This window comes from Macrobrachium rosenbergii, chromosome 11 (assembly GCF_040412425.1).
Source record: "Macrobrachium rosenbergii isolate ZJJX-2024 chromosome 11, ASM4041242v1, whole genome shotgun sequence".
Taxonomy (NCBI): Eukaryota; Metazoa; Arthropoda; class Malacostraca; order Decapoda; family Palaemonidae; genus Macrobrachium; species Macrobrachium rosenbergii.
In genome coordinates, this window is record NC_089751.1 from 47,868,305 (window position 1) to 47,892,089 (window position 23,785).

At 36.6% G+C, this 23,785-nt stretch overlaps 2 protein-coding genes across 7 annotated transcripts in view; both read right to left on the reverse strand.

The window, feature by feature from the left end:
* The window catches only part of LOC136843423 (protein phosphatase 1H), a 31,094-nt gene extending 23,856 nt beyond the window's left edge, over nt 1–7,238 (reverse strand). The window contains exons 1-2 of the mRNA XM_067111869.1: nt 7,062–7,238; nt 594–961 (exon numbers count right to left, since the gene is read on the reverse strand). Of these exons, the coding sequence (XP_066967970.1) occupies nt 594–755 (162 nt within the window). The 5' untranslated portion in view covers nt 756–961; nt 7,062–7,238. The remainder of the gene's footprint in view (nt 1–593; nt 962–7,061) is intronic.
* A 6,545-nt stretch (nt 7,239–13,783) lies between these two features.
* LOC136843427 (INO80 complex subunit C) overlaps nt 13,784–23,785 on the reverse strand; it is a 277,576-nt gene continuing 267,574 nt past the window's right edge. Inside the window, exons 1-6 of one of the 6 annotated variants that reach the window (XM_067111875.1) lie at nt 21,332–21,468; nt 20,945–21,073; nt 18,609–18,705; nt 17,551–17,650; nt 14,813–14,880; nt 13,784–14,570 (exon numbers count right to left, since the gene is read on the reverse strand). In XM_067111875.1, coding sequence (XP_066967976.1) covers nt 14,439–14,570; nt 14,813–14,880; nt 17,551–17,650; nt 18,609–18,683 — 375 coding nt within the window. In that variant the 5' untranslated portion in view covers nt 18,684–18,705; nt 20,945–21,073; nt 21,332–21,468 and the 3' untranslated portion in view covers nt 13,784–14,438. The other 5 variants (XM_067111877.1, XM_067111878.1, XM_067111874.1 and 2 more) reach the window with 5 other exon arrangements.

Below are 23,785 nucleotides of genomic sequence, written 5' to 3' on the forward strand. Positions count from 1 at the left end.
ATGCAAACCTGGTATGCCATGTAATATACTGAATGAAGCTAAAAAAAACAACAATCTAAGGATTGATTTCTCTTCTTCCAAAAATGAACCATAAAATTAGCCAATGCCTAAGCAAACCTAAATAAAGCATCAACGAAGTTTTGACTGCAAAATCTCTAAATGATCTACTTTATGATATGAGACCTATTTTTAACACCAAGTACAGCAATCATCCAATTTTTGCCAGTATCCACCATAACTTTATGATTTGGAGAGGACCCAATGACTTTTTCATGGTATCATAAAAATCCATTCCTTTCTATAACACAGACACATACATACAGGTAAAAATATCACCACCTCCCAACCTCATTGTTCTGTTATTTGTAATTTCATGAAGAGTAAAAGGCAACGTGCAATAATTATACCTACATATTCATACAACTGTATAGCTCCACACAGTACAGCAAGTAAAATAACTGGCTGTTACATTGTATGGAAACACTATTATGTAATCATTGTACAGTTCCATAATGAAGTAAAATTGAATTCTTTAAGAGACTGAGCAGGTACTAGCTTGTCATGCTCCAGTCGAAAAGCAAACAGTAACTTACCTTGTCTCTTAAACTGTTTTGAAGAGCCTGTGCAGTTCTGACAACACCAGCAGTACTTGGCAAGCCTGAAGTCACCCCGGGTGCAAGACTTCCAAGAGACCCTTCCCCAGGATCAAAACTTCCAACCACATTATAAAGGGCAGTTTTGAATCTGCTCAACATGAGTTCCTCCTACCCAAGCTACTCCTGCTATGACTGGACTTGTCAAATAAGTTCTTCTGGAAACCTAGTGCAGCATAACATGAGTCTGTCCTTGCATTGGATCATCGAATGTTGAATTCTTTTCAACAAGTTACATCAGTGTTAATAAATTCTTCTATCAACCTATCATGTTGGTCTGATATACAAGACTTGATCAAACCTCCAACCTGAAACAAAAATGGAAAACTGTAATTACTATATTTTATTTATAAGTAGCAAAGGAGTGAAAATGCAAAAGGCAAGGTAATTATTTAATCAAATAAAAGAACACAATATAAGTAACCAAAAAACACAGGCTATAACTGATGTAAGTAAACTTGGATTTTGGACCAGGGATTAGTTTAAAACAACTTTTACATACATACAACCATCACTATTACACACATCACACTTATCTTACAAGTTTTCACAGAAATCATGAAAAAAATACAGTGTACAGTACAAAGGTAGAAAAGTAAAAGTAAAATCAATGATGGACAAAATAAATGTACAAGAGGAGCATGTTGTATATACATTTCTTGTTGCATATTGCTTTTCTTTGAGTTCACTTACAATACCTGCTAAGGAATAATACCATTGTAAGATAGTCCACAACACCTTATAGCATGTGTAACTTGAAATAATAACATGAATTATTACATAAATACAAAAGTATAATGAACACTGCTAATTACTGTACATAAATTATTACATAAATACTAAAAGTATAATGAACACTGCCACATTTACTTTAAACTGTTGAATTATGGATGAACCCCATGTGCAGAAAACATGCTCAATGTTAGGTGCTTTATACACCCACACAGAAGGCTCACTAGCAGGCACCCAACCTTCAACACACACACTGCAACATTCACCTTGATCTTGCATATACACTTTCACTTCCTTGAGTGTTTGGGCACATTTTCCCCTCTTCTGCAACTATTTAAAAAAAAAACAACAGCCTTATCAGAAGAGACTATTTTCTTTATCATACTCTGTATTTAGCTGTATGATCTTTTATCTTTGGAAAACTTTCTTAGGATTATGAAGTAAACATTAAATTTCTTGAAAGTAATACCTGTATACAAAATCAAGAACTATTTCTTCACACAGATAATATTTTCAAGACTAAATTTGCAATGGAAAGCAAATATTCTATTACAACTTGGGAATTTTAAGACAAAAATATAACCTTAACACAACGACACAGTCACATCATGGGAACAGCAAATTTCTATTGAGTAACTGTCTTATTCCCTTGTCAGTATTCCAGATAGTAAGGCCTGAGCACTTTGTGCTTTTAAGTCGCTACCCTGTGCTCTTGGGGCTAGGTGCATGGGCATGGTTCAGGCTCTTTGCTGCCAATCTTGGGTTAAGTCACTATTCTGAGTTAATGCCATACTCTGGCGTGTTTCTCCTGCGGCACAGGGCTCTCCCGTCTAGTTCCTAAAGGTGTTGATGTGGGCACCCTCTTGAGGATAGAGAATGAGGTCCATAATTCTTTGTACATTAAAGTGGGACATTGCAGGTCAATACAGTACTTACAGCCTCTGCTATTAATAGTCTACAGACAGGTTTCCCTGTGCAGCTGTTGAGAGACTGACATATCCCTTCTGAACCTTTATTATAACATGCCGGTCAATTCTCCAGTGTCTCACCAAATGGCAACTGACCACATTAGGCCAACAACAGATTTGTTGGGGAACACAGCTATCAGAAGTGAGCATGGCCTCATGAGCTATATTTTCACAGCTCCCTTACACTGGTTGTGGTATATGATGCCGAGTAATACAGGATATCGGAAATCTTCATCAGTTATGACAGCAATAATGACGTCATTTGTTTCCGGTACATACATTTTCTTGGGCTTGGGATGGACAATGAAGGTTCTCTCATCAAAGTCTGCCATTCACAAATTTGCAAACAAGATGCCAAGCAGGGAGCCCATAGAAACATCTTCAAACTGCCAGAAGTAATCACTCATGCAACATGAAGGAGGTTTCTTCCATGAAAATATGAAGGAGACAGAGAAGGCCATTCTATGCAATATCTAAAGGCCGGAGACTCTCTCAAAGATGATATCAAAGGTCTCATACAATGGTACATTTGTAAAAATCTACATCCTTTAATGCAATGAGCGAGGTAGGGGGCGAGATCCTTCGGATACCTACAAACTTCAATGACAGTTCTCTATTGTTTGCAAGGGAAAAAAGGTTAACTTTTTGAGAAAATATTTTTAGACAGCAAATTTAGATTGAGAAAATATTTTTAGATGGCAAATTTAGAGAGAAGTGTAGATATTTTTTTTTTTTGTAATTCACTGAATTTGCAGTTATTTTGGTTAAACAGCACTACATATAACAACACTACATATAACAACTGACTGTAAATGCCTATTTACTTGAAAATGAGTTATGTTTTGATAACTTTATTCAAAATACTACTGTGAACACACATCTTAGTGAATACACATCTTCAGGATAAGCTTGTTATGAATGGAAAAATGGTTAAAGCAGAATACGGGGCAATAATTCACAGAAATACCCCTGGCAACTGATTAGATAAGGATTAGATAGCTTTGATAAAATGTAAGATCAAGGAGCTACAGCTATAGTTATTTGATACACATGTGTTTATGTTGCTGCATGAGAATAATTCACATCAGTACATAAGACCTATATCTATATTGTATCAAGGAATACATATTGTATACTGTATGGCTTAATTCTCCAGAAACCCATTCAGAATATTAAAATGGTACACAGGCCCTTGAGGGTTGCTTAACCAATCACTGTAGCCTATTCATAATGTGATGAACTATCTAAGGGGTGTGATGCATCCGTACCTAGTTACAACAAGAGATAAAAATATGCATCATTCTGGCCCATCACACAGCCATAATGTAAGTATGGACATTAGCAAACTAGATAAGCTCAAATGATCATTGTATGGTGAATTCCATTCACCATACCAAAGTTATAAAGAAATACTCAGTTTCACTGCCATTCACAGTCTAAGGGAACTATTGTAGACTATCACCTATCTGATAAGAGAGGTAACTGATCTTTCAAGATTTCATATATACCAACATATCTATTTATTAGGAAAAATTTAAATTCTGTAAATATGTCAATTAATAGATATAGCCACTGCAACCAAAAAATCTAGCCTTATCCTTTAGTACCTAATTGTACATCTAGATGAGACTAAAGTGGACAGGCGAATGTTATTACTTATTTGTTCAACTAGGCATCATAAGGAAATCTTTTTGTTGTAAGGTAGTCTCCTCATTAACTGTAATAAAGGCTAATTGAAAATAACATTATGCTTTAAGAAATACACTATACCATTAAAAACACGAATCTGTTGCAAGTCCAATTGAGCTCCTCTTCGGTTGTTGTACAATAATGGTATGTACAGGAGAACAAGCAAGTCATTGAAGAGAAAGGACAACAGCAAAGGGTGATGGATAGCTCTAAACATGAAACACTTGAAAACTGTTGTTGACCAAATGCTTAAAAGCATGCCAGTTACCAAATCATCATTTTCAACTGTCCCTTGAGACAGTAAAGAATCCATAACAAGTTCATATCTCACCAAGCAACTCCAGCAGAAGACACATTACTAAACATATCCAGAGTACCCTAGGCAGCCAGACTTTGACTCCAACATGGCACAAAAGCTCTGTCACCCCAGAGCAACTGAAGAACCATGAGCACCTAAGGGCTGTGTTTGCCAGCCATTATAATTTAGAAGCATGCTTATTGAGCACTACAGTAATTCTTCATACTTGCATCCCCATTGCCCTACAGATATTCCATACCAGCCTCTCAAAAAACAAAGGTGCTAAAGGCATTGTTTATGGAGCTTCCAAAGCCTTGTTTCGTTACCGAGTTATCATTCATTCACTTAAAAGCTTGGAAAAACACCCCTGATATAAACAAACATTTTTCACTACTCAGGATCCTTTCAAGATCGTGATGAATAACTTTATAGGATTACAATGGGATTACACACCAAAGAGGTGAATTGGAAAAAAATGTGTGAATACCGTATATGTGAAGTACAAATTCTGGAATGGCAGATAATATGGGGGTTTCAATAAAAATGTTTATAAATGAGAAAATGAAAGAGCAGAGCAAAGAAGAAACAAAAGTGAAGAGATTCACCAACTGGTCCAAACTCAAGACTAAAATTCCAGAGAAATACAAAACAACAAATACATTATGCCTGTATTTATGACAGCTATAACATCCACATGTTCTCTTAGATATTGTCATTACATTAGGCCTGTTTTTATGACACCTATAACATTCACATGTTCTCTTTGACATTGTCATTATTCTTCTTCAGAGTGCTTCTACTCAGATAAGGAAGAGTAAGCTAAAAAGATCTGAATCCCAAGTTTGCTTTACTCCCTCAAACCCATATTAGGACTGAGCTTGAGGTTTTCAAGAATCAGGCAGACACTTCTGCACCCTCAGCAATTGCACCAAGCAGAATCAGCCAAAGATGGACTGCATGCACGTGCTGTGGTCTGAATGTACCATGTTATGCTATTATTGACGATTTTAATTACGTAAAGACCATGGTTTGCTCTGTGTATCAACAACTACTGCATAATATTGTATCAATGAACTGAATAAATAAATTCATTATGATATGTAACATGTACAACATATTTACACGATGACTTGGCAAGAAGCACATTCTTAAGAATAAAGTCTTAATTTCTTCAAGACATAATTTGCATATTATTCTTCTATGTAGCTATAATTCTCAAGCTGACTGATACAGCTGAACTTTCCAGTAGAAATGGATTTTTTGAGTAAAAAAAAAAAAAAAAAAAAAAGTGAATTGCACCTACAGAAACAGTCTAAAATACATATAGGAAAGGATAGGAAGTTGAAAAAATAACTCGTTCGTCTATAAAAAGTATCAGTCAAAAATATCACAAAGCCAGCTACAGGAATGCATCATATATATATCCTACCTAGGAGGAAAGGGGAAGGGGGGTTAAAAAATCACCAATCTAACCTGACCTGGAGTGCCATGAGTCAAATAGTAACATAATGGGATGCATCCTAACCTTACTTTCCCTAACTCATCCTAAATGCAAATAGTGTAGTGTACCCACAAATATGTTTGTGGAGTGAGCACTTAGGAACCAAGAACCAGGTAGGAACATGGCATGGGCTCTTGCTCTTCAGCAGCCACCTTTTGATAAATCTGAAAAAATTAGCAATTTATCTGCTTACAGAAGCAGAAATTTGTGATTTTCTCAAAATTCTTTGGGATCGTATCCCCTTAGACACGCTTTTGTTTATTTACGTTCCCCTTTATTCCCTCTTGTTTTTTTGCAACCTCTACTTCTGTAAGCAGTTAAACTTTTTTTTTTTTCATTGTTTATCCATGATTCAATTTAATATTAGATATATGCATGCTGATCTTGACTTTATGTAATGCAGTGAATTTGGAGCCCTAAATGTAGGATTACACAATTTTTTTATTTGGCAATCAGCAATCTACAAAAAAGAGACAAACCCTAACCCACCAGGAGGGGGAAAGGGTATTGAGGCAACATATTACAGATTCCAAAATAAAGCCTAGACCTAGCACAAATTCAGGCTCGGGCATTACGTAAAATATGCATACAACATATAAATATAAATAAACAATAGGCAAGCAACAAAAGTGATAAGCAGCTGGAAAAATTATGACTTATGCATTTTGTCAAACGGTGAATTGATTTCATTTGCGTATGGTTGGTCTCATGACCTGTCGCCAGACTAAGCTACTTAGAAATTAAGCCTCTTACACAAGGGGAACGACATAAGCAGAAGGTAAAAATGTAAGCTTTCTGCTCTTGGAAAGAAAATCAATTTCTAAAGTACTACCCCATGCGGAGCTCTTGCTTAGTCCTACCATGAAAACTGCCACTGTACACGTCTGTTAAAAATGCTCAAGTGACAGCCTCTGCCCAGCCGGAAGGCAAAAGCGAGTGACCCATCTGCCCAATCGTGCCCGGGGTGGACAAGCAAGCAGAGAAACACCCACCCCAAAAACAACAAAGAAATGACCCCGAATACCTCGGAAGATAAACGACCCGAGACGACCAGCAAAACCTGACAAAACCATTATTTCCCTACCGCAGAGAGAGAGAGAAGTTGTCTAGTCATTAACCGAAGCGTAGTCACAAAACAGTAATCCCTCCAGGAACATGTATGACGTGTTAGGCCAGACCAGAGCCTCCTCTCACGAAAACTCTCCGATTTTCACACCTACCGACATAAAACGGCGTCGCCACTCATGTCACTCGCGCTCCCGCTTCCTTACGATCACTTAGCGACCTGTTAAATGCTGTTCTTCCGCGTCATAATGGGAAATTACAGGTCACAACACTGAGAGGACAAGGTGTTCACTGGAATCAAAGTTTATGATGGTTCGGTCGCTTAGATACGCAGTACGGAACGCCTCCCCAACTGACACTTCGTCAAAGAAAACGGAAAACTGCCGCCATGGCTTTCAATGGATGACTCATTTAGAGTTACTGTATCGCCAAACTTTTATATAGTACCATACAAAAACTCTTTACTTTATGGCCTATGAACGCTTTGCCCACATTTAATTCATTCACGCATTATCAAATAAGATGATATTCCGCTTATTTTGGAATTGATGGTCAATGGATGACTTATCTACAGCAGAATCACTACATCACCAAAGTTATATAATTACATTCAAGATTCTTTAATTTACTAAGAAAACTTTGCCCACATTTAATTCATTCACTCATTATTAAATGAGATAAAATTCCGCTTATTTGGAGTTGAATTCATTCACGCATTATCAAATATGATAGTCCGATTATTTTGGAACTGATGGTCAATTGATGACCTATCTAGCCTACAACAGAATCACTACATCACCGAAGTTATATAATTACATACAAAATTCTTTAATTTACTATGAAAGCCTTGCCCACATTTAATTCATTCACTCATTATTAAATAAGATAACATTCCGCTTATTTGGAACTGATAGTCAATGGGTGATTTATCTAGAATCACTATATCACCGAAGTTATATAATTACTGTACATACGAAATTCTTTACTGTACTGTGAAAGCTTTGCCCACATTTAATTCATTCACACATTAACAATTGACCTGATCACTTCCCTTAGTCTGATTAACTGTTAATCTAAAACATGGTCCAGGGAATGGACCTGGTTCTTTAAATCGAAGATTAAAACGGTCAACAGTGTCTTAACTAGATAAGTACCATTTATTTTTTTGTTGCATGCATGTGTTATAAAATGAGGATAGCCGATTTACGCAAGATTAAGTGAAAAGATATTATTGTGAGGACAATAATATTAGTTGACTGGAAGATGCAAAGTATATTAAACAACGAAGTATACAGAACTGAAAGGATCACTTCTGAGTCAATAGTTCATAGTACTTTCTTGTAGTCATGATTCATTGAAATTAAGGCCCAGGAGATCGGTGTTGCAGATAACTATCCTGCTTTCATTAAACACACACAAAAGTGATCGACATGGGTGCAAGAAATCGGCATAAACTGGTCCGGCCAATAAAGTGCAATCTCTGTGTTATAAATCCTGAAGCATATGAGACAGAATTAAATGAGATGCAACCGGGACTAGTGGCAATGCATGTTTGTTTCTGCTCTGTTATAAATGTTTCAGTGTACTAAATCTAAGAATGAAACCGTCATTAGAAACTGCTTGTATAATTTAAAGCAGGTTTTTGGCAATAGTAAATCTCAGCCATTGCTAAATATATTAATGACAGAGTGCTGAGTTAAGTTAGAGCTTGGCTGAAACTATGTAAAAATAGGAAAAATTATGGTAAATGGGATGAATTTCTCCTCCATCTCTTCTTTCTTGTAATTTATATAGTTTTTAACATAGTTTTGTGCTTCAGTATTGAGTTTCATAATTTTTCTTTATTTTCACTATTTAATACATTGTTATGGAATTTGATAGATAACTAAAGGATATCAATTTGATATTAAAGAAAAGGGTTCTGTTATAAACCCATTCATAATGAGGTATCTTATGCTTATGTAGCCTATAAGGAAATGACCAAGACTCATAACAGTTAGCATAGACTGCATGAACTGATATTTCCACATATGATGTTTATGTTTTTATGTCTTCATACTCTGGTTTTAAATTTTCTTGGTCAAATTTAGTTACTAAACCACCTCGATGCTAAGATAATTTTCGTATTTTTCTGTCATCGTACTTAGATTTTACATTGTTTTATGTAATTTAGTTACTGAACCATCTGGAGGTAATTTACATGAAAAATATCATGAATATCTACTTTCTTGCACAACATTAAACATCTGTTCAATCTCTGCATATGATGCAATAATTGCTTCTAGTGTAGTATCACCAAATCCAGTGTACTTTGTGAATCTGGTTCACACTCACACATTAGGCTCCAGATTGTATTTCTTAAAAATCAAGTCACCTACCAGATACATGGTGCAGCTAATCCCTTCACTTTCTCCATTCATCTACAACCCAGGAACTACTATACCTTCATGAGTCTTGAGTCCACAGGACTTAACTTTCCTTTAAGACTACTTATACTTTGATTTAACCTTGGACTTGTACATTGATTAGCCTTGGCTCACTGCTGATCAAATTTAATTTATGGGTTTAGATTTTAGATATGAGATAATGTAATTCACTTGAAAAAATAAAAAAAGGAAAACAGACCTAGTTACATTAATATCTACATTGACAAAAAGGGGACAAGGCTATGCCAAAATGCTGAGTAGTTAATTCCAGCTCCAGCTGGGTCAATGGTAAACCTTTAGAAGTATCTGACAATCAGTCCTCCACTACCAATTACAGAACAGAATTAATATTTCAAAAAGTTTTTTCTTACAAAATTAGAAGCGGCAAACTTTCAATATCAAGCATAAATTCTTGAGAAAAGTAACACAGTAATAATAATTTCTTCAAGAAACAATTGATAACATTAAGTCATGCCCCAGTGGTAAATAATTTCAAATATATGTAGTCTCAAAATAATAGTTTTAATTCATACCTAAAGAGTTTTGGGAGGTAATATGACAAAGCAGATAAAGCTTAATACAGTACTAAGATTCTTTATTCCGAGCTTAATGTAAAAAATGTTCTTTTTAATACCGTACGTACTTTCACATCACAACTGTTCCTTGGTTAGTTTCATGAGGATGGCTGACCATTCTGACAACAGGCAACAGGCGCCAAGTAAACAGATGAGATGAGGACCACTGGGAGGGATAGAAGCTCTGGCTGGGAATACTGGTAGGTTGTTCACTCAAGCCCAACAATTTCTACAGAACCTCATCAATACAGTCACATTCAGCAATGGCTGTGGGAATATTGCCTTCATTGCTTGTCTGACACTTCTGCAAATCTTGATGCCAAATTCTAAATCTAAATCTCTCCCATCTCCAGCCACTTTTTCATTATAAAATCTATATGAAGGCAAACAGCAAAGGTGACATAACATTAGCCTGGAGCAGTCTATTTACTGCAAGTTCACTCCACAAGACTTCATTAACATTAATTTGGCATCTACTTCTTTCATGGATAATTTCCATTTAGTTTTATTTATTTAACAGAAATACCAGACTGAGCAAAGACCTTAGTGTGTTGCTGAATGTCCTGTAAGCAAAAAAAAAAGGCACCAAAAGGCATTTTTTAAATTTCATACATCACTGCACAAAGTGTCCTAATCCAAAATCTCCTGGCTTTTCTAAAACCTGCAATTTCATCTCTTAAAAATGTTACCAAATTCTTTCTCCCGCATATTAAGAATATACATAAAGAATATTTTCACCACATCTAACAAAAGTGCCTTTTGTTATTGTTACCACATTCAGTCAGGTCGTTTTTCTTCAATTCTTGATCATCAAGCTTTGTTTCCTCATTCCATATTCTGCATAGCAGTCCAGTCAGAGTACATGGAGTCATCTCAGTTTTTACTTAATGAGGTAACCTCAACTGAATATATGTCTCAGGCATTTGATTAGGTATTTGTGCCTCAGGTTTAAAAGGTCTAAAAGGTTGAAAAATGAAATGGACAGGAGAGGACTAAAAATCACCAGTAGGTCATCGACTTAAGGGGGGGGGATCCATTCCAGTGCCGCACCGTAAGTTGATTTCCGCCGTACACTGGTGTTTCGCCATTATCGGCACTTACAGCGCCATAACTTGATGTTACATCAAGTTACAGCACTGTAAGTGCCGTTAACTTGAGGCCTGCTCTTGCCATTAGAGCCATCAACGGCACTTACAGCGCTGTAACTTGATGCAACATTATTACGGCGCTGTAAAATGTCATTAACGGTGCTGAGAAAGTGCCATGAGATCGAATCCGCTGTAAGTCGGTGACGCACTAAAACAAAGTTTATGGTGACTGGAAAGGAAGAAAATGAAAAGGTACCATCAAACCAATGGCTACTGTAGGAAAGGGGTGGGAGTACACTCCGAACTGTGTACTGCATATTACAGATGGCTTCACAAGAGGTCTAAGGATTACAAAGATGTACACAAAGTACATTTTCAATGCCTGAAATACATTACAAAAACATATAATAATAGATGGGCAAGTTTTAGAAGAGGCAGAGGTTTCTGTTATCTTGGGAATGGACTGGACTGTAAAGCAGGAGTTGAGAATGCAATAAGAAAAATTGTAGTTGCAGAGGAGATAACTGTTAAGTAAAAACATGAGACCTGTACTACTCTAAGCTGCAGAAACATGGTACTGACAGAAAATGGGTGGTGATTTTGAAAAGGTATGACCACAAAATGTGAAGACTTACAGTCAGAGTACAGTGGGAAGATTATATCATGCATGATGAACTGGTGGAGATATGTGATACCAAGAGTACTGAAAAAGAAGACTGAGATATTACAAATTGATATAGCTTGCCTAAGTGATGAGAAGGGATGAGGAGCTGCTGGTCATAAAAGCAGTATACTGTATATGAAAGTAGCAAAACACAGACTAGCAGGAAGACTAAGACCTCATAGAAGTTGAGATAGGAAGAGCAAAGGACAGTGAGGTGTGAATTCTATATGTCTCAGTGAGGTGTGAATTCTACATGTCTAACACCATGAAGAGAAAAGCTGAATAAAAAAGGTTTATGATGATGGTGTTGTGTCTCGGGCTTCTTACTGGACATCCATGTTCAAGTGATAAGCCATAGTGTCATTGTCATGCTCCAGCATCAGGTGTTACCGCTTTTGTCTTGGTAGGCTGTGATATAATCTCACCAATGTTTGTACAAGTGACTTGTGCTTCAGATCATGTCTCAGGATAAGCGTACCTTCACTTATCCTGAGTTCCTATACACTAAATGTATTTCAGTGTTGGGAATTTCATCTCTGGCATGCTTGCCTTGCTTGGCTGCTAACACCCAGGCAACACTCTGTATGACCTCAAAATCTCTCTTCTAAGACCAAAAGGTTGGAAAAAATTGCCAAAAGATAAGCTTATGTTCTTAGTTTGGGGATCTGAAAAAAAAGTTGTTTGACGTATCTAAAAGAAGGCAGGAAAATCACAAATAATGCAAAAAATTAAACTTGTTGTATATGTGATACTAAGATGTGTACATAAATACTTGTAATAATAATGCTCAGAACCAGCAAATAATCAAATTTTTCTCTTTGTACTGTACTTACCCAATAAATTCTTAGAAATAACAAAAATATATTATAGGCAATACATAAGGAATATTTTTACACAACCCATGAACAAATACCAATCTAAAAGCTGTGTGTAACTATGCATAGCTAAGCAATGTAATTTTACCAGTTAAGTGGTTCTTTAGTTCTAATATCAAACAAAAGCATTACAGTATTTGTGCTATCACTTCATTTTGTTAAAAACTAAGTCTTACAAAGGTTACACTTGAAATTTATAGCCTTTACATTTCATATTTGAATTTGAGATTGAGTGGATAGCAAACACACATTGCAGTTACTGCAAAAGTAGGAGAAAGGAGATTATTATTATTCTTATCTTTATTTAAATATCTCGGAAGAAAGCCCTCTCTCAAGCACACTTCATTAAACAGAATGCCATTGAGTTTGTATTGCACTTCTTAATCTCATGAATACGTGTCTTTGTAGCAGCAGGTAAATTATATAACAGCTGTCCAAAGTTCATGTATTCCTTGGTGTTTCAGTAGTACTTTCTACCATCTATCACAAGGTGAATGAAGCCACAGGCACAATCATGCCATATTTATACCGTCAAGCAGGCTTACAGACATTTATGGTGATTTTTGATTGGTTGTCAAAGCCAGGGGGTCCTCCTCCTATTGGTTGGAAGAAGAATGACTCATCCTGAAGAGCCTGGCTGACTGACACAAGAGCTGGTTGGCTAACGCCAGGTCCTGGGAATTCTGATCATAGGGCATGCTGCCGAAAGTAGCAGGCAGCTGAATTTTTATCCCAGGGCACGCCTTGCCATTCTCCTGATGGTGATAAGGAGAAGAAAGGTCTCCTGAGTCACATTCAGCAAGGGTTTCCATCAGAGGATGGCAAGGGCCTCTTCATATCAGAGGTGTCGATGGTTGTTGTCGCCAGCCAGGATTTTTGTGCTCCTTACAACCTACTGTGGGGGGATCCAGTGTCTCTGGCCTGCTAACACTCTGTTAAGATTTAGCTTCATTCCCCCAAAATTTATACCATGCACTAATTTAAGCTAAATATCTGTTGAGTGTAATTATGTGCATATTTATTATGAACATAAGCTCTTCATTACACAGAGCTCTTTTAGAATTAATTCTTCATTTTAATGGCTTAGAGCATGTGTCCATTTCATTTAAGTTGCTTGACGCTTATATCCATTAAGCCCAGGTTGTGATGTGGACACTATCCAATCAACTATTTTTCAGACACCTAACCAAATTGTAAGGTGAAGGACACCTGTAAAACTCATTTACAGATGGGAAATCTCAACAAACACTTAGCCTGCATTCACTTTAATTTACTTCAAGTTCACACAAATTTCAAAGAACTTCAAACACTAATCTCAAGATCTATTTGAGTTTACAATACTGCATTTCTCAAGACAAATCATACACCTCTGAATTTACCAGTCCAACAATATGACACAAAAATCATGTATTTAAGAATTCATAACTGTGATCAAAGTCACCCTCACCTTGAAGTATCTACCTCAATTTATGACACCCTTGACACCATGTTAGGAAGCAAGTCCATCTGTGTTTACCATAATCTTAAACTTTTCCTTTCTTTTCTTTCAGTTGCCAAGCAAGAATGTGGCTATTTAGACCCTTCTGATCTTCTAAAAATGAAGTAACTTGCTATTTTATTTCTCTTTGACCATGAAACACATCTAGAAATAATTTAATCTTTATTATAAACAGTAATTCTTTAAAAAGAACTTACATAAAGGCATAATTGCCTGTCCATTGAACTTGACCAATAAGTCAATTCTTATACTACAGTAATTCACCAGCGAGACTACTAATACAGTAAGCACTGATGACTAAAAGTATCATACAGCATTGCAAAATGTTCACAATGCTATCTATCTTTTAAACACCATAAACCTCAGTTCCTTCAACAGAACTGCATTCTTGAAAAATAACTGTCTTTTAACCCACAATACTATTAGCTTTCCGAAGTTCCAGAAGACCATTAACAATGTCCATAGGCAGATCTCGAACTCTGTAGAATTCTGCTGAATCAGCATACCTCAACTTTGTAAGTGGATCAGTATAGTTGGCCTGAAAATTTCAAATACTGTAGTTATTCTGCAGATGCCAAACTGCAATTAAATTTGCCATTAAAATATGAAAAACTTTCATTATACCAAGTACCTAAAAGAGAGAATTCTTTTAGCTGATACAGTATACTGTGTTAGTATCCTTTGTCAGTCAAAGATCTGTATATCAATTTGGGCGCAGCGGTTCTGAGCAGTGCTTTTATATTCAATGGTGAGATAAGAAATGCCAGCTATAATACTTACTGGAAGGCCAGAAACATCGGAGTATTTTTTTCCTGGTGTAAAAGCTGGCGGAGCATCAATGCTGCTATCTGCAAAGCAATAGGTATCATTGCCAAACAAACTACACAGAGCCCACAAATTTCAATTGTTGCATACAGTGTCATTAAAAATATAAAAAAACTGCAACAGGATAATAATAAAAAGTTTATACATACAATTGTTCTTTTTTATCTGTAAGGTTCAAATTCCTAGACTCCTTCCCTGCAAATAACTTATTTTCATGTAGGCATACCATAGCTGATCTAGGTACTCTGGCCTACCATAGGGAGTTATAATTACAGTTTATCAATTCATAAATGATAACAATGTTCATAAATAACATTAGCTATAAATTAGGAAAACTATTATTTTTGTGTAAACATCATTTATGTTTTAATATAATCTCATCAGTTTGCATGAACTGTGTGAGGTCAGCACACCAAGATACACTTAAATCGAGAACAGCATTCCAAACATCCAGGAACATAAGCACCAAAAATTGCCAATCATTCACCTGTTTTGTATTGTCTTGCCATAAGGCAAGAAGGGCTAGGAGGAGGGCTCTCTGTGTAAACTGCTGGATTTGTAATGAAAAAATAAATGTTTTAATTTTCACATAAAATAAATTGTTTTAACAAATCCCATCAATTTACATGAGCCTGAATAGTTATATAACACGGTAAGACTTGGGGATAGTGAATTATTGCAACTGAAGACTCTTAACAGATGACCTGCTGAATTAATGCGATCAGGAAAAATGAGTTCTTGAAGCTAACAAAGGGTCATGTAGTTGGAATGGTTCCTTGGTAGTAAGGTCTTGGTTTTCAACATTCCTTTAAATATGATACACTTCCCTTTCCAATTAGTGTAGCCACTAGTGTTCCACAAAAGTATGCTCATAAAGCTCGGGACCTGATTTCTCCAAGTAGCAAATAACCGAAGAGAAATTAATGTGTTTGTGAGGTTCTTGGGGAGATGAGGCCATCCTTTGCCAACTGTCCTTGTACTTCAGCAGTCTGATCTTCTCATGGACCCAAATGACAACATGGGTGAGTGCTCTGGTAAACACCTGAGGGGCTGTTACTAGTCTGGATATTAAGGTTCTGAACTGATAAATCTTCCCTGATAAATAAACTGAAGAAAGATCCACAAAAAAAGATACAAAGTAATTCAAAAGTATGCATCCCTAAGGTGTATGGATGGTAAGAAGTCATCATTCTAAATGACCCAATACACCGCTGGCATCATTTCTATCCAAAGCGTGTAAGCCGCAAGAATTTTTTTGAGGGACTGAGGTCAATAATGAACCCCCAATTACCAGAGGCTTTGGGAATGACAAACACTTCCTCTACAGTTCCTAAACGTCCTGTGCCAAAAACTTAGTCTTTACACTGGTGACAGAGTGTGGGCTTGTTTCCAAAAATGGTAGTTGGTGACATTGTCCAAAGACTTGTACCAACCACAGATCTGCAAATATCTGCTCCTAATGAGATCAGAAGTTCTGGAAACAAGCCCCAACTAGATACAACCAACTCTGCAATTGGATGAGAACTCTGTCTCCTCCTCCTCCTACCAGAGAGAGGAGACATCTACAAGCAACCATCCCACTACTCTACTAAAAGGAGCCCATTGACCCTAAAGGGCTACTGGGATATGGTGCATGGACTAAATGGACCTCCTGGATGGGGACACAGAGATCTATCTGGATGGCAAGACCAATGAAATGGCACAGAAGCTGGAGACCCGTGGCAGCCCCAGCAGGGACATTGGCTGGAGACTAACTAAACCTTTAGAATGTTGTACTGCCCAAACACCTTACTGCAGCCCCAGTATATTCACCTTCTTAGTGATCTTCTTAATTAGAATTTTTTTACCTTTCATAATTACATGATTATTTTAAAAAATAATAGATTTATAAGTTCATCTCTACCATGAAAAGGAGGATTAATTTCCTTTCCAAGTGGTTATATTTTACTGCTGCTGATGCCTGTTATTGCATAAATAATATGAGGAAAAAAGAGCAATAGGAAAATCTTCCATTCTCTATTTATGAATAACGTACTGATAATTTTCTTTTAACTACCCCTACTTTTGGTAGTGATGGGGTTAAACCATTGCCCAACACCCTCCATGTGTCAAAATATTAAAGATTAGTTATTTTTACTTTCTACAGATGAGGTCCTTTGACATCACTTGAATCACAGGGGGTAGTATTTGCAAGATTTCACCAGAATTAATTGAAGTTAGGAATCACACTACTGTCTTAAGGCCATAGCTTCATGTTTGCATGCCATGGACCGGTTTTTTGAATTTTACAGCTTGCTGAAGTTTGTCACAAGAAAAAGGGTGCCAGAAACTGGTGGTGCTAATGCAACACATGCTTGCCTTTAGCAAATAATTCCCTGTGTGCTGCCAAAATGTTACAAACAATCCTGGCTTTAATACCAAAACTGAATCACTACAGTGACTTCACCCAACAGTGAAGACTGATGAAAAGTGAAATGTGAGACATTTACATAGTCACAATGCAAATAACATACACATAGCAACTATGTGAATATGCCCAACAGAAGAAACAAGACACCTTAAATAAAGGAATAATAATGAAACTTTTAATCCGGTTTTACCGAATTATTCAGCTAACCAAACCTTTCCTAGTGCTTAAGTACAGTGCAAGGTTTGTCCAAATGGAAGAGATAAACAATAAACTATTAACTTACAATGGACTGCATCATGAGGCCAGGTGTAACCACGTTCTAATGAAATAATTTGTTTTAAATTTCTCCATCCTCTCTTCTTACTGCTACGGAATGCTGAATGCTGAAAGACAAACATCAAAGATTACACACTAGAACAACTATAAATGTCAAAAAATGTATAAATGTTAGGGAAGAAGAAACATAATCAAACTGTCATAAAAATTTTTTATAAAACTGGTACAGTACCTCATAAAAAACAGCAAGCGTTAGAGTTAACAGAATATCAATTACTATGTGGTGAATGGTTTAGTCTGGAAGTATATAAATGCAAAAGGATGATCAGCATTATGAAAAATAAGTCAGCAAGTCCTAAATCAGAGTCTAAGCAATCCCACAGCTCAACTGCCCCTCTCTTAAAGTTTACAATATACTGTAGTATGAATGGGGGTTTAAACTGTACAGCTTAAGATTACTTAATGTTGAGCAGGCTTCAAGATTGCTTTAAGCTGTAAATTGTTAATGGACATCTTTATCCATCTTACGCTTCTACAATATGGTATTTGACAGTGATAGCTGTCAGTTAAACCTAACTCAATGGTAAAAAATTTTCACTTCTTTTCCGAGCATTCCATTGTGCAAGGTTGAATACGCTGAATAATACTAGATCCCAGTAATCAAAAGGGTGCCAAATTCATTTCCAGACCAACTATATGTGTCAACATTCCCTTCCAATCTAGCCTATTATAAAATATAGAGAAATGACAGCACAGCAGTTACAAGTCAATCATATATATATTTTAATTGAATTAAAATGTACTAATACCCTAAAATGAACTGCATTACCAATGGAACAGCACGTTAATGGAATATTGCATGAATACAGAACTGAGTTGTTACAATTGCATAATGTATACGTACACCCATTAGTTTTATGTCAATAACCCAACATTCCATATATCTCAACATATCTGGACCATACTAATATTGTAAGAGTTTCCACATTCTTCATAGGCAGCAATATTACAACCCTACCAAACATTTTATTTTATTAGTCTACGAACCCAGCATTTCCAACTTACCTGGAATTCAGGATTTTTAAAGACCGGACATTTCTTCTCTTCTTTCTCTTCAACAACTTCCTCTGTTGTTACCATTTTTTAATGGTGCAGTGTAAATCTTTAAGATAAAATCAGGTAATTAGACTCTACTCAACAACAGATGAAAGTAAACATACTTCAAAAAACGATTTACAGGTAACTGTGGTACCTAAGCATACAAACAACAATTTTAGCAGAAATATAAAATGCTGAAAATATTGAAAAGGCATATAAAAATATAATGAAGTTACAGTACAGCCCTGGACATTGTACCATCACACATGGCAACCTGAGTTTACTGTTTCATCACAGACTTGTGAAAAAGTTAGCTCACCCACTCTGACCCACTCTGCAAACAGTACAAAACAATGACCATACAATGATGGTCATATATCATTTGAGTTGCACATTTCCACTAAAATTTTTGTACAAGCACAACTAACCCCTAAATCAGATATTTTTGGGTTAACTGCCTCTTTTTCTTCAGAAGCATTCAAACTCTGATTTACTGAATAATCTATTGAAAACCACTGATGTGATAATTACTGTAGATGTACAACAAAACTGGTAAGGCCACTGATTGCTACTGCAGTGACAGCCAGCAGTACTACTTGAACATTGCTGTCGCTGGAAATTTTCTTAGGAATTTATTTTTATCAATTATAAAGAATGTGAAACAGTATTTCTATAACAAACACAAAATTTTTTTTCTTGCGACACAGCCCTTATGTTGCACATTGGTGACAAGGGATATATTGTATACAGTATAGGGGTTAATGTTTAAAGGATCATGAATTTTTCTATGACACAAGTCGAACTTCATTACCTTTAAAGTGTAGCTCATTTCTGTCTTTGGTAGATGTTTTGCAAATATGAATAGGTTTCAGAGTATGGACATAACCCAAATGAATGACATCAACTGAGAAATTTATATTTTTAGTTAATTTTCTCAGAACAAAGTTTCTAAAGGTATAAGAATTCAGGCTGAAGCCATGATATATGGAAGTATTATGAACTACCAGGAAAACAGGCTAACTCTTCTTATTACTTGGAATAGCATGATCTGCAACCTGACTATCTGTCAAATTTTATGATTCTCACTGAGAAAGCACTAGAGCATTTTCTGCACTTGTAAAGCCAACATTATCTAGTTTCTGTAGCCAAAGACCATAAGGGACTATGAACCTCCCATTTATAATCTAAAATGATAGTGGTGATTAAGTGGTGGGAGGTCTATCATTCATGTACAATACTACAGTTAAGGTGAAGTTCTGTAGGTGGGTGGGTTGACAAGCAAAAGGCCATTCAGGAAGGGCACTGTATCATAAAGGAGGTTAAGTAGGAGATGGGGAGGTAACTTTTGTGTGACAATGAATCCCAGTTCAGGTTAGGTTAGGATATAAGCCTTTTTAAGTGGTACCAGTATTATCTCATTTCACATTGGAAGGTTAGGCTAATCAATAAGCCCAGGGGAAAATGAAGCTTCCCATCATCTCATGGCCAATAACACGCTGCGCCCTAGGCATGTTGAAGTTTAAATTAGACTGCATTAGACTGTATCCCTTGCAAGTGGCAGTTCATTGTTTCTGAGAAAGAGGAAAAAACACAAAACACTTTTTCAGTATTTTCTTGAATTCTGAGTGGTCATTACTTCGCCACAACTCCCAGTTCTTTCATTCATGTTTGTTTCACACCCAAAATTCCTAGTTTCCAACTGTGGCCTCTTGTATTTATCAGAGAAATGGGTACTTGAGTAGGGGAAACAAAAATGAGCGTCTCCCACAACCCATGGTGGTGATGAAGCGCAGAGCTCAGGCTACAAATCATAAAAGAAGCAAACCACTAGGGGATAAATGAAGGTTATTTTTGCAATTTTTCCTTATAAGTATCAAAGCCAAGCAACAAACACAGTAATAACCAACATGTTTAGTGATAAAAGTAGAATGTTCATACATTTTCATAGTTCATTATTGCCATCTCCCAGTTAACTGTAACTTCTCAAACATATTTTGTGAAGTCTTAGAAACAAATAGTACAGTCACCTTCTTTTCTTATGCGTTTGTTGCATGAATTTATGATCCAACATCTTTCACGATAGGTTCATCACATTTTTCTATAAAATACATACTTAGGTTTCTTTGCCTCAAATTTATGCGGAGTTTCAGACCCTTCTACGTTTTTTTATCTTTGCCAGCCTGCAATATAATAACAGGCTAAGTGGAAGCAAACAAATCTAAACACTTTACAACAGAAGTTTGGCCTATGACTATATCACTGAACTGATTACAATGCAAACAGAATAAATAGCACTTATGTACCTGTCCTGGTTGGTTATTTGAAACTGCCTGTGTGGAGGAAGAAGGAGGGAGGCACTGTCAGCACTGTAGCCTATTCTCAAAATGTCAATTCAAACTTCGGGCTGCATCAATAGGTTATGACGTTGCCTACTGTAGGAGAAGATCAAGGGAATCCTATAATGAAGAGTCTCAGACCAAAAGAAGGAACCCTAAATGTCTAACATGTGCAGCAGAAGTCACGGTAGGCTAACAAACAAACACAAGTAATAACAGACCTTACGCTAAGCTAGTACGCTTGGGCCCTTGACATAGCCTGAGGCATACTAGACTAGTAGGCTAACCTAGCAATATGTAGGGTTTAACCAAAGGTGTCAATAATGTTCAAATTTGCTATTAGTGTACACTAACCGGACTGAAATTCTGCCTAGCACAGGACACATTAGAGATTTCCACGGCGGAGTATAACCGACGACGATAGAGAACGTCAAAATAGTGGGTTCAGGTTGTAAATACTGGCTTTAAAGCAATAGTAGTAGTAATGAGAGGAGTTCACCATTAAAACAGCTCCTTGATTCATAGCAAAGCTATAGTACGTCCGGGTTTATCTTAGCTTTGCTTTACTGTGCTACCATACACTTTTGTTACAATCTTCTGTTTTCTATTTCCCCCCAAGATCAGATATTTAAAATGTATAAATCACTGCTATTATTTTGCCTTTACTTCTGGGCGTGGTTGTTGCACGAAACTAAATCGGCTCCCAAACTTGTGTGAGACATTTTCTTTTACTTGTTCACATCTTGTTGATCCAGCGTTTCAATTTTATCTGTCATTTAGGTCTCACGTGCTTAGGCTTGCTCTGCTTACTACTGTATACTGTCTTATCAGTAATGTCACACTAGGTTTCTTCTTTGTTTATAAATGTCCAGTAGATATTCAAGGATGGCTTTTCATTACCTTCTTTTTCCCATCCCTATTTATTTCGACTGTCTTTTCTTCTCTGCTCGATTTTGCTTATATCTAGATCTAACTCCTTGATACAGTATCTAATTTACATAATCGAAGGCGTTTTCTTGTTTTCATACTGGTCCACGTTTATCTCATGGAGGACATTTCTCATTGTTGTATGTTTCAGTTAAGTAACTTGTTTTTCATATCCATCGAGAAGCTTGATGAAGCTGCTGTCTCTGATATTAAGGTACAGCTTGCTGTAAACCTTAGTACTTTCAATATTGTTCTATGTACTTGGTTATCAATATTTTTAGCAAATCCTTTATTTCTTATTTGGTCAGCTTCATTATTTCAATTGTACAGACAACTGTCGGCATTTCTAGTACTCTCCAGTACAGCTTTCTTACCATCACCCTGCTCTAGCATTTGACTGACTGAATTTTCCGTTTCTCAGCTGCTTTCGATTTGATATGGTTTTTCAAGTGTTTTCTGCAGCAATCTTTCGAATTATGTTACCATTTTATTCCACAGATGTATTGGACGTCGTCTATATTATTTGCACCAGCACAAACCACTGAATGCCAATGTATTAATTTTTTCATCATTCATACTCAGGCCACTCTCACTAGCTCCTGCTGTTTTCTCTAAAGAACAACTTATAGAATCTTATATCTAAATCCTATGGGAGTCTCTTTTAGTTTCTCTGTAATCAGGTGTGTAACTATTATTATTATTATATTACTAACCTATGCACCCCTGCCTTGTGTCATTGTTTTACGTTCATTTCTTCTTATTTTACACAGTTTCGACATCATGCGGTTGTATCAGTAGTAGGCCTACATACCCTAGCAAACGCATTTCTTACCTATACGTGAAATCAGCAATTCATAATGATTTTATTAGTTTTCTTCCATCCATGGGATCAAAAGCTTTCTGAAAGCCTGCATCTCTTGCAAGCCGAATGGACAAGTTGACTGTCTATCACTAAATCTAAACCAAAGGCGCAGGTTCGAATCCTGGCAGATACAATTATCAACTGCAATTCCCTCTTGCACTTTATTGCTGTTCCTAGTACTGCTGCATAACTGTTAACTGCTGCAGTTTCAAGCATTTCTTGATCATTCTGCTTAGCCACTGCCTAATGGGGAAAACGTTTAAAATCTTAAATTGTTGCTTTTCAGTGTATGAAGAAAATTTTTTGGAAGGACAAGTTTTCCATTGCCTGTTATACCCAGATACTCACCTTTTAATACTGTTATATTTCCCACCCTTACGGGATTTTTTTTTCTGTAAAAATTATAAATTGTGTACATAAGCAGACGGCAGTAATAGCCGGTAATTACTAGCACCGCTGTGAACAGCAAGAGTATTTATATCCTGCAAGTGTTACGGTAACAAAATTACAGAACTACGCACAAAAGTGCTCATAAGAATTACTTTAGAATAGAACAGAATATAGAACTTAGGCCAAAGATCATGCGCTGGGACCTATGAGGTCATTCAGCGCTGAAAGAGAAACTGACAGTAGAAAAGTTTTCCAGGTGTAACAGGAGGAAAACCTCGCAGTCGAACTTGGAAACAACTGTTAGCGAGGGTGGAAAGTTAGATGGAAGAAAGAGAATATGAACGGAGGTACAGTAAAAGGAATGAAAGAGGTTGCAGCTAGGGGCCGAAGGGATGTTGCAAAGACCCCGAAGTAATGCCTGCAGTGTACCACGTGAAGTGCCCTGACGGTACTACCTCCCCTACGTGGTAAGACTACTTTAGAGACAGCGCACAAATATACTGGAATAATATTGCACCGAGGATTATTGTTGAATGTGTGGGCAGGCAAGATGACCACTTGAAAGTTATCATTATTGTATTAAATAATAATTACACCGAGCACTTATAACTGTAATCCTCCAACAACCC